Genomic DNA, 11,629 nt, shown 5'->3' with positions numbered 1-11,629 from the left:
TGTAGATATTGCAGTGGTTTTTTTTTACATGCTCTCGGCCTGGCCCGGCTTAAATCATTATTATTCGTGCATGGGGGGAAGCAGTGTTTAATATAAATCATCTGACATCTTATGTACTCAGTTGAGCCATTATTCGGGATAAGAAGTCATGGTCACAATATAACAAGTGTAACAACAACACAGTGAAAATTAATCTGCAGATGACAATGAATAACATTACCTGAGGTTTATCAAGTTGTTCCGGTCTTAAGTAACTCAACAAATGAATGTAACATTATAGTTGCCCTAAAAAAAATGTTCATCTCTCTCTGGCACACCTGCCCTTCACAAAGATGGCGCCCAACAGTTACGCAGCGGAGACGAGAAAGGGGTTCGCTCAGTGTGAGGCATGTGATTGGCCGCTCATGAAGAATCACTTCCGGGTGAAACTGAGCGCAGACTCCATTCACTCGCATCTCTGGCGGAGTGCTGAGATTGAGGCAGAGGAAGGACGGAGAAGCACGATACATACAGTGAGTATCTTTGAAACCGCACACGAACCGGCTCTCCCTCCTCTTTAGTTTCTGTTTTATGTAAATAAGATACAACAGATCTGTTATCTGAGCTGTACATGCCCAGACAGCAGCGATCTAGCCGAGACAAGCAGGGTAAGTTATGTGTAGATGTGGCAGCACTTGGGAGAATGGGGCTAGCGAAACATCTGGGCAGATGCGTGAAGATTATTTCCTTTTCTGTAGGTTACTCATACAATTATGTATTTAGCAATTGTGTTTCATATATAAATTATATATCTATACATATATATATATATGGATAGAGAGAGAGAGAGAGAGAGAGAGAGAGAGAGAGAGAGAGAGAGAGAGAGAGAGATAATTGCATGCACTTTTAGTATTTGTTGCACCATCAATTCAGGTACAGGTCTAGGTACAATCATTTTATTTTACATGCTGTCTGTTACATAATGCAAGCACAGCCTTTGCCTATATATATATATATATATATATATATATATATATATATATATATATATATATATATATATATATATATAATTTAAAATATATAAAGCTTGAGATATTTTCGTGCATACAAAATCCTTTATAGTAATAGAAAATCATAATCGTGTTTTTTGAGGTTTTCATTATGATGTTGGGGTTACGTAATACTGAATTAAATGCAATATTGGACTATGCAGTTCCTGTCCTCGGTGTTCATTGCAGGAGCCGCAGCATCACAATACACCCGTTTCAAGGTTAATAACATTGTATCGCTCGTCCATTCTTTGGTCCAGAAGGGGGTCTTCGGACGGGTGTGCAATGGAAATGAATACAACCTGTGTTCAAAGTCCATTTCTTATTAATGATTGATATCCCCGAACACGATATTTGCCCTCCTAGCCTTTGACTGTTGTACCTGGTTAGTATATCAGATGTGTGTGTGGTTTCCTGGCGAGTTGGTGTATGCCATTGCAAATGACAGCATGGGCATCGCTTGAAGGCAACCTGCTTCGGGAAATGATGCAAACGCCGTAATTAATTTGAGCCGGGCAGTTGTTGCCGGGTCCATGCCTGCGTTTGTGTGTCTGGTTCAGTGCGATCATCGTGGGGCACAGGGAGCACGTCCGCCGCGTCTCTCTTACTCTGGCACTGGTCTCATTCGTGTAGCGCAGATTACCGCAGTTCTGCGCAGATCTGCAGAATCCCGCCGCTCCCATTGGTGGAGCAGCGCAGATCCGCGCAGACCTGCAGAAATGTGCGCTACACGAACACGACCAGTGCTATAGAACCCGACTCGGCTGTGCAGAGTTCTGAGCACAGAGGCATAACAGTTACATCTTGTGCCGATTTTGCAATATGTGTTGGCAGGCGATAGACTTGTGGTTTCGAAGAAAATGCCCTCGGTTGAAAATGTGCCACTTGTCCTCCACGCGTAAAGCGCTGAGACTGCAGGAAGGATGATGAAATCTCTAGTTAAATTACAGCAAAGATGGCTGCATGAACACAAACCTGGCCACACAAGCGTCTGCTCTGATGGCTGTGATAATATGCGAACCCTTTCCCAGCTGCAAGTGTTTGTCCTGAGGAATCTGCAACTTGATGCGACTGCAGAAGTGAGAACATAGAGGTGCATCAATAAAACAATTCAATTGAGTCATCATTTGTACGAATATAAAGCTACATGAAGATGCACATTTTTATTTAATTATGAATTACATTCTATATATTTTTTCACTTCCTTTTTATTTAATTTGCATTTGCTGATAGGTCCACCGTTATATATATATATATATATATATATATATATATATATATATATATATATATATATATATATATACACTCACCTAAAGGATTATTAGGAACACTTGTTCAATTTCTCATTAATGCAATTATCTAACCAACCAATCACATGGCAGTTGCTTCAATGCATTTAGGGGTGTGGTCCTGGTCAAGACAATCTCCTGAACTCCAAACTGAATGTCTGAATGGGAAAGAAAGGTGATTTAAGCAATTTTGAGCGTGGCATGGTTGTTGGTGCCAGACGGGCCGGTCTGAGTATTTCACAATCTGCTCAGTTACTGGGATTTTCACGCACAACCATTTCTAGGGTTTACAAAGAATGGTGTGAAAAGGGAAAAACATCCAGTATGCGGCAGTCCTGTGGGCGAAAATGCCTTGTTGATGCTAGAGGTCAGAGGAGAATGGGCCGACTGATTCAAGCTGATAGAAGAGCAACTTTCACTGAAATAACCACTCGTTACAACCGAGGTATGCAGCAAAGCATTTGTGAAGCCACAACACGTACAACCTTGAGGCGGATGGGCTACAACAGCAGAAGACCCCACCGGGTACCACTCATCTCCACTACAAATAGGAAAAAGAGGCTACAATTTGCACAAGCTCACCAAAATTGGACAGTTGAAGACTGGAAAAATGTTGCCTGGTCTGAAGAGTCTCGATTTCTGTTGAGACATTCAGATGGTAGAGTCAGAATTTGGCGTAAACAGAATGAGAACATGGATCCATCATGCCTTGTTACCACTGTGCAGGCTGGTGGTGGTGGTGTAATGGTGTGGGGGATGTTTTCTTGGCACACTTTAGGCCCCTTAGTGCCAATTGGGCATCGTTTAAATGCCACGGCCTACCTGAGCATTGTTTCTGACCATGTCCATCCCTTTATGACCACCATGTACCCATCCTCTGATGGCTACTTCCAGCAGGATAATGCACCATGTCACAAAGGTCAAATCATTTCAAATTGGTTTCTTGAACATGACAATGAATTCACTGTACTAAACTGGCCCCCACAGTCACCAGATCTCAACCCAATAGAGCATCTTTGGGATGTGGTGGAACGGGAGCTTCGTGCCCTGGATGTGCATCCCACAAATCTCCATCAACTGCAAGATGCTATCCTATCAATATGGGCCAACATTTCTAAAGAATGCTTTCTGTACCTTGTTGAATCAATGCCACGTAGAATTAAGGCAGTTCTGAAGGTGAAAGGGGGTCAAACACAGTATTAGTATGGTGTTCCTAATAATCCTTTAGGTGAGTGTATATATATATATATATATATATATATATATATATATATATATATATAATATTATTCAGATACTGTCCTGATTTTTCAATTTTAGAAAATGACTTTACTGCATAGCTGCTCTGACTCTCAGGATCATTGTGGGCACTGTGTATCAGGTCCAATCAATATTATCAAGTTAGATTATATATGAACCATTTAAATGGAGTATAAGCATGTCACCCAGCTAGTGTCTTGTAAGATGAAGACATTTAATGAATGTAGAAATGCAATCTCTAGCAGCCCTTTGAAGATTTTCATTTCTCTATTGCCCTTTCTACTTAAGACTAATTTAATCACATTCAATCCAACTTTTTACTCAAACACAATTTTTCAAATATGCCTTTTCAGTTCCTCATTTACAGTACCACTTCATCAGTAAGTGTATTCCTGATTAAGTAAATGTGGAAGAATTGATGGCCCATTACTGAAGTAAAAGTATTCAGAAAAGAATTAAGCGGTGGTTGAATTGCAGTGGTTTATCAGTATGAAAAGTGTGAATATGTTATTACAGTAAATCCGTTACTAAAACCAGTATTTCCAGTGCCATAGGAATGTCATTAGAAAGCAATTTGTCTTATTAGATGGCTTAATTTCAGACTATAAAGGACACAATGATATGTATACCCTTTCGTTCTGGTGTATAATCCTGTATATGTAGTCTGCCTGAAAGCTGTGGACCTCCCTGTCTCACCCAGTATAGTTTTGGGTGATTCCATGTGTGTCATATGGGTGATGCAGAAATATTGTATTTGCACCATTGCTGCAGCAAAATTGTGTAACCCATGTATGAATTTAAGCTTTGTGTATCGTTCCAGAGAGGCCAGGTGCAGTCGTTTCTGTGTAGCAGATTTTTAGAAAAACATTTTCATCCAAGGCCATCCAAGGGGTGTCATGTAGTTACTCAACAACCAAAGGGAGTAAACTTCTGTATGATAATACGTTCTGTAAGAGTCTTCCCAACTGTCCCATCTCCGGAACGCTTTGTTTTAGCTGATTAACCTATTGTGGTATTCTAATTAAATTGGGCCCTGACTGTTCCTTGTCCGCTTATCTATTGAGGAAGTACATTTCTCCCTATCACAGGACACTCAGTAGGGTTTTCTTGTTCATTTGACTTCGCAACCAACCGAATCACAATCACATCCCCAATCATTGTCATTTGAAAGATTGTCAGAATGCAGTACTCCAATGCCTGAATGTCCATTTCAGATAAGGTTCCAGCTTTTCTTTTGAATCACAACCCATAAAATAAAAGAACAATTTTTGATACAGAAAAGAAGTGAATGAATTCACCTCAGCTTCAGCCATGAAAACATCCGCTCCAGAGTGGCCTAGATGATTGCAAATGATTGGTGGATGTTTCAGATAAGTGCTAAATGGGTCTCGTTACCCACTCCTGTATTTAACCCAATGTAAGACAACCTACCACATCTGCCAAAAGATACTGCAACATTTGCTGAAGACCTGAAAGTGTGACCTGTATCCCAGAAGAGGAGAGGTTTTAGGTTTATTAGCTTCAGCTGATTTGTATTATTCCCAAGTCTTCTGTGCTCTACAGGAAGCATTTTCTTTCTAAAATAATTTCAAATGTGCTATGAAGACTATCATCTCAATTAGAATTTTACAAACATGGGGTCTTCTTAATAACCAGGTTTTACAACCACCTGCTTTATTTTATTATTCATGCAGTTTAGTAAACCTGGTTCAACCAAACGATGACTGTGTTTGCTTTCAGTCCACTTCTTATAACACAGATGTATTTCTGACTATACCTTTTCATAAATAACAGTGCAGGCCTGTCACGGATGTGTTGCTTAATTGCTTCAACGAACGCATATTTCATTTGTTCTTATTCAGGGCACTTATTGTTCTTCGCCTCACGAAAGTAAACCATTCCACCAGAAACGGAATATAGGGAAAGTTCTGAAATGGCAGTAAATGGGGAAAGCACCCGCAACCCATTAAGTTTTCTGGCGGGGCAGTTCGTCAGTGGAGAACAAGAGGACCGAACAAACAAATTATTACGGTAATCTGCGCACTCCTGAAATAGAGCAGTGAGAAAGCAGAAGGGTAATTGGGGCTGGTGTGCCTGCTCAGAATAGCAGTGGCAGTGGGGGAGGGCTCCCTGGGCAGCGAGAGGTGTGGATGATGGGCTGATTTATGGGTTGTAAAGATTTCTGGGTGGCTCAGCTGTTGCTTTGGCAACCATTTGCCAAGTCAGCACCGCTTGAACCCGGGGAAGGGATACATTGCTTGTTTGTTTACCATTTGTCTTTGTTGAAAGATGGATAAGCCCTGGTCCGGATATAATTATCCATTTAATCTGGTTGTGTGTTTCTTTTAAAATACTTGTTTCAGTATCAGAACTCCTGTGTCTGCAGTATTAGTACATTTTCCATCATCGTAGGTCTCCAGTGCGGTGTGGTCTGGTTGGAATGCATCTCTTCCTCCCCTTAAGCACAAGGGTGATGCTGATAAGAAATCCTTCCTGTTCAAACTGGATTGTATCATTTGACCTTACATTTCCCAAAACTGTTGGATGTGAACAGCCAGGCAAGATCTTGTATTAGAATACACAAAGATGTGAAGAAGGGGCTCAATGGCCTATCTGTTACATACAGCTCTATTAACCTCTTAAGCCCTAAACAGTCTTATAGTCTTTGCAGGTCCTTTGGTCCCAGATTAATGCCTACCTTGTAGACACACTGGGTACAAGACAACCAGCCCACAGGAGAGAGATTAATTAATCTTTTCATTACATTTTATTCATCCTTATCAAGAGCAACTTACAATTGTTGCAAGATATCACATTCTTTTTTCATACAATTACCCAATTTACTGGAGGAATCTAGATACAGTATCTTGCTCAAGGGTACAACAGCATTGTCCCCCACCTGAGACCGAACCCATGACCACTAGTCCACACTGCATTCCAATGTGCTTTGTGGTGTATGATTTCAAAGGAAGAAAGGATTATTTAATGAATAACTGATATCAATGTTGCCATATTGAATATTTTAAACATTCTAAAGCGTATGCAGAGAATTTGCCAAATTAGTAGCTGGTCTTTTAAACATAGTCCCCAAACAGATAAGGTTACTCCAGTTCATGCTGTAAACTTGGAAATACTGATCCAAAAAACTCTTTACAGCGCTTTACAGCTAATTAGCCTTCATTTCCAGAGTTACCCTCCCTGCATTGTGCTACGAGGACAGCTCTCTCTGTGTAAGTCAGCTGTTGTAATGATATGTTCTATAAATGTGCTGCAATTGCACCATGCAGCATGAAAGGAATTATGCACAGAATGTGTTCAAATTATGGGATTTCAGGAAGTGGTAAAAAAAAAACAAATAGGGCAAATTACTTCTTAGTCGCCTGACCAAAACCATGTGCCTGTTGCCCAATTCAATTAACCATATTTTTTTCTGTGAAATACAAAATAAATCCAAACTTTGCAGGGTTTTATAATCCAGTTTGTTATAGTGACTTTTAAGATGACAATTGTTGGGTCAAAGTTGTAATTTAATCTTGGCTTTATATGTTAGCCAGCAGTAACCTGCCAAGAACTGGGTTTATAATTTGCAAGTGGGTCAAAGTTTTCATGCAATCTTGGACTTGGTGATCGATTTAATGTTTGATTTCCTGGTTAATGTGCATACTATGGTAATAAATTGAGTTAAGACATATAAATGATGGGAGTCTTATTCCACCCGGCCTCTAGTGCTATACAACAGATGCTCTAAGAGGACAAGTGGCTTTGATTTTCCTGCTTTCCTACTGCCGCTTACTGCTTGCCATAACACTATTATCCTATTGACTTCTCCCTCTGTATTAAGAGGTGTTCGGTTAACAGGTTTAACTATCGTTGTAATATACTTTAAGAAGGTTGCAGTCTTATCGTTATAGAGGCATTTTACAAGGACGTATCTTTGGTAATTGGACTTGTAATTGTATGTAAATGGTCTTGGCATTGTGGTGATGATACCTCCATGTCATTTACTTTACCCAAAATTTCAAATCTCTCTTTCAATGTACTAATTGGTTTGCTTATTGGTTGATGCTTTTTTCCTTGTAGGCTAACATGACTGCAGAACTGCCCACCAACATCAATATAAAGGAGCCCCGATGGGATCAGGGAACATTCTCTGGGAGAGCTAAACATTTCTTCACTGTAACCGACCCCAGGAACATCCTTTTGTCCAATGAGCAACTGGAAAGTGCCAGGCAGATAATCCACGATTACAGGTATTGTGTGATGTAACAAACTGGGGAGATGGAACCATGGGAACCGGGGATTGCTGCCATTCCAGTCCTGTGAACATCAGCTCAAAGTCCTTTAGCGAGCTTGCATTTATTAGTCTCCTTTTCTTTTTCTGAGGCAAGGAATAGTGTCTCCCGGCCTGACGGAGGATGAGCTCTGGAGGGCCAAGTACGTCTATGACTCCGCCTTCCACCCGGACACAGGAGAGAAGATGATCCTGATCGGTCGGATGTCCGCCCAGGTCCCAATGAACATGACGATCACAGGATGTATGATGACGTTCTATAAGTGAGCATTGGTTCCAGGGAATTCAAGCAAACCACAAAAAGCCGCACCAGATCAGAAGGTCTTGAGCAAAAACTGCACCTGAAAGAATTGTATTTGTATTTTAATCTGAACATTTCTCCCTTCTACAGGACAACCCCTGCTGTGATTTTCTGGCAGTGGATTAACCAGTCCTTTAACGCAATAGTCAATTACACCAACAGGAGTGGGGATGCTCCCCTCACTGTGAGGTAGGATTGAACAGAAGACTGGCATGCCATTTATCTTTTTCTTTATATCTGAATGGATTTGATTTGATGGGGGGCGGGGGGGTGATGTATCCCATTTCTGTAGTTTTAACTTGTAACCCTAGTATCTACCCTCTGTGTGTGTGCATGTCTAAATTAATTCATTTTAATCTTTCATTTCCAGTCAGCTTGGTACAGCCTATGTATCTGCCACCACGGGGGCCGTTGCTACAGCTTTAGGACTTAATGCACTAACAAAGGTACTCATCCATGTAACTGCACCAGACCAGTCTGTGGTTAATATGTTGAGTTCATCAATAACAAGATGTTGTCTACATTTCATTTGTAATGTTTATGAGGTGCGCTATGGTATTAAGTGAACCATTGTCAGACCAAGAAACCAATATGTTAACAATTCAAAGATGATGAGAGATGCTTCTCAACTGAAGGCGTATAATTTATGTTTTACTTGGATCCAAACTGTGAATGAGTGTTTCTTGTTTCCCTATGATTGCCAATGCTGTCATCACCGTGTTTGTATTTGTATCTGTAAGTGATTACATTTCTTTTCTCACACAGCATGTTTCGCCACTTATAGGGCGATTCGTTCCCTTTGCCGCTGTAGCTGCTGCTAACTGTATCAATATTCCACTAATGAGGCAAAGGTAAGGTGTGTAAGGTGTTATTGCCCTTCGCCTGTCAGAACAAATTCTGTGCACTCTAGGTCTCGTCTCCCGAAAGCCACGCAAACTAGCCATGACTTTTGTTGCGATTAATAATACACATTTTTCAACATGAGATATCACTAGTGGGGAACAAAAAATATCAGCTAAAAAAAATACTGATGCGGTACTTTGGGGAAAGAGAGTTACGTGCCTGTATCTTCGACTGTAGTGCATGTAGTATTATTATAATGTGGAAAACGACACGTCCTTTTCTGTGGCAGGGAGCTGAAGCATGGCATCCCCATTACAGACGAGAATGACAACAGGTTGGGGGAGTCAACGAAAGCTGCCCAGCAGGCCATCACACAGGTGGTCATCTCCAGAATCCTCATGGCCGCACCAGGAATGGGTCAGTACCAGCGGCTCGATGGGGTCGTGTTCCTGAACCTCTCTCGTTTCCGTCCCCGGTGTGATGTCACAATCCGCACCTTGCTCTCATCTGGGACTGTCGGCATGCATGTCTGGTTTGGCTCAGGCTGATGCTCCTTAGGTGATGTATCCGAGTGAGAGATGCGCGGTGCTGCAGTTGTGTTTTCTAAATATTATAAATATTTCCTAAATAGGTTTTTTGTTACTGTATTGTTTTTTCTCTCCATTCTGAAGGAGGCATAAAGGGTATCAATCCGCTGGGACTGTAACGCTACTACAGGGTAGCATTGAACTGAGCTTTATTGCTGCCAGGGGGCACAGATGCTTTTTGATTCTGTTTGCTGAGAATAAAGAAACGCTTCAGTAAGATGAATGGGGCCGACATTTCTTCATAAGATGCATTTTACTGATCCCTTCCCATGGATTTGAAAATTGATTTATGTTCTAAAGCAGTCTGCCCATGAGCATGCTTACTGTACTACAAGTTTTAGAGTATAAAGCTAGAACAATCATGGAATAAGACGCTATACAAATTAAAATGTAATACTTTTCTTTAACTGTAACTTATTTTTTCCTTTTCATAGCTATCCCACCTTTTTTAATGAACAGTTTGGAAAAGAAAGCATTTTTAAAGGTAATCCTTTTTCACAATTTTTTACACACTTTAAATATAAACAAATGATAGTTTGATTAACATGTCCTCTGTTATCCAATCGAATGTGTCCTTACAGAGTATAAAAATGATATGGTGGCCTTCTTTGACTCCTGTCAGTACAGCACAGCCTCCGCAGGGCCCCGACCCCAGAGCTCGGCAGTAATTTGATTTTCCATCTTTATAGAGATTTCCGTGGCTGAGTGCTCCCATCCAGGTTGGATTGGTAGGATTCTGGTAAGCAGAATTTGAATGAAAAAGCTTTCAGTGGCAGGTGCTTGAAACAGCTGGTCTTAATGTAAGGAATGGCTTCTGGCTCCAAAAGACTAAAAAAAGTAATTCCACTGAAAATGCATTTCATTTGCTGACCTGAGAAGAAGTTTTTTTTTTTTCTGGAATATTCTATACTCGTGTTATTTTCCACTGGTTGTCTGTATATGCAGAGTGTGTTTGCCTAATACTTCAGTGAAGCATAATTTAATAGTTTAATTGAATTAAGAATTGTGCTCCATGTCTTACGGAATGTTATTTGACATGCAGTATTTGGATGTCATTACAGTACAATTTTATATATATATATATATATATATATATATATATATATTTGTCTATTTATTTTTTTAATTTACAGCTTGGTGTTTGCCACTCCGCTGTGCTGCGCATTGTTTCCACAAAAGAGGTTTGTAGTGTCGGTGCCGTTTGCTTCAGTACACTGCACCACAGAAATGGATCTGACAGGCCGGCAGCTGCAGAAACTGAGCTGGTCTGAAGTGACGGCCATGCAGTGTGCTAATCTGTGCTTTCTGGTTTTGTGTAGCTCCATGTCCGTGAGTCGCCTAGAGCCCGAACTCCAGGAAAAGATCAGAGAGAGCTGCCCAGGAGTGCAGAGGGTCTACTTCAACAAAGGACTGTGAAAACAGAGCCATCTCATCTCAGTCGACTGCGCAGGGATGCAGCTCAGTGTGATTTTTTCATTTTGTGTGCCAAAGTTTATTTGTCCTTAATGGTCTCCCAGGTCATCCTAACCTTTGAATGGGTTTTCATTCGGAACCTTGTACACATCACACTTGTGCTGCTTTCCCACATGTGACAAGGAGGTGCTTACCCACAGTATAGTTATTCATGGAATTGTTTGGGGGTTTTATGTTTACTTTTTTTAAACCATTGCCAAAATAAGTGTGATGAACTAAGGTGTCCTTTTCAGGGCTGGATAAAAGGGCCCAGTCCTCTGTTACTGTTTTTATTTTTAAATTTATATATTTGTTTATCATCGGGGGCAGTTTTAGAACATAATGTAAATCCTTTACTTGATCACTGCTCCAAAACATACAAGCTGCCAAAAGATGTGGAATTTATCAACCACATAATGCTTAACTTTCTAATTTGCCATTTTCTATCTAGTGCAATTTAAGAACCTGAGCACTTCAGCCTCTGCACCTGTTTTTCCGCCAAAAACTCAAAGATCGCACAGGTCTGGTAGCTGACATCAACTTTACTCATGACTCTGTTATTAGCAAACTAA

At 40.6% G+C, this 11,629-nt stretch overlaps 1 protein-coding gene across 2 annotated transcripts; it reads left to right on the top strand.

Annotated features, from left to right (window-relative positions):
* Positions 1 to 434: 434 nt before the first annotated feature.
* On the top strand, positions 435 to 11,159 carry LOC136763197 (sideroflexin-1). 2 transcript variants are annotated; one of them, XM_066717017.1, is made up of 11 exons: positions 435 to 512; positions 7,664 to 7,833; positions 7,967 to 8,137; positions 8,266 to 8,364; positions 8,546 to 8,621; positions 8,941 to 9,026; positions 9,308 to 9,435; positions 10,040 to 10,089; positions 10,295 to 10,344; positions 10,739 to 10,786; positions 10,925 to 11,159. In XM_066717017.1, exons 2-11 carry the CDS (start codon positions 7,670 to 7,672, stop codon positions 11,019 to 11,021), a joined length of 969 nt encoding a protein of 322 aa, XP_066573114.1. In that variant the 5' UTR covers positions 435 to 512; positions 7,664 to 7,669; the 3' UTR covers positions 11,022 to 11,159. The 2 variants fall into 2 exon arrangements, with proteins under 2 accessions (XP_066573114.1, XP_066573115.1); XM_066717018.1 differs by lacking the exon at positions 435 to 512 and adding an exon at positions 527 to 647.
* Positions 11,160 to 11,629: the final 470 nt, after the last annotated feature.

This window comes from Amia ocellicauda, chromosome 11 (assembly GCF_036373705.1).
Source record: "Amia ocellicauda isolate fAmiCal2 chromosome 11, fAmiCal2.hap1, whole genome shotgun sequence".
NCBI classification, from domain to species: Eukaryota; Metazoa; Chordata; class Actinopteri; order Amiiformes; family Amiidae; genus Amia; species Amia ocellicauda.
Note: the sequence above shows the minus strand (reverse complement) of the source record. Positions and strands in the feature narration are given on the sequence as shown.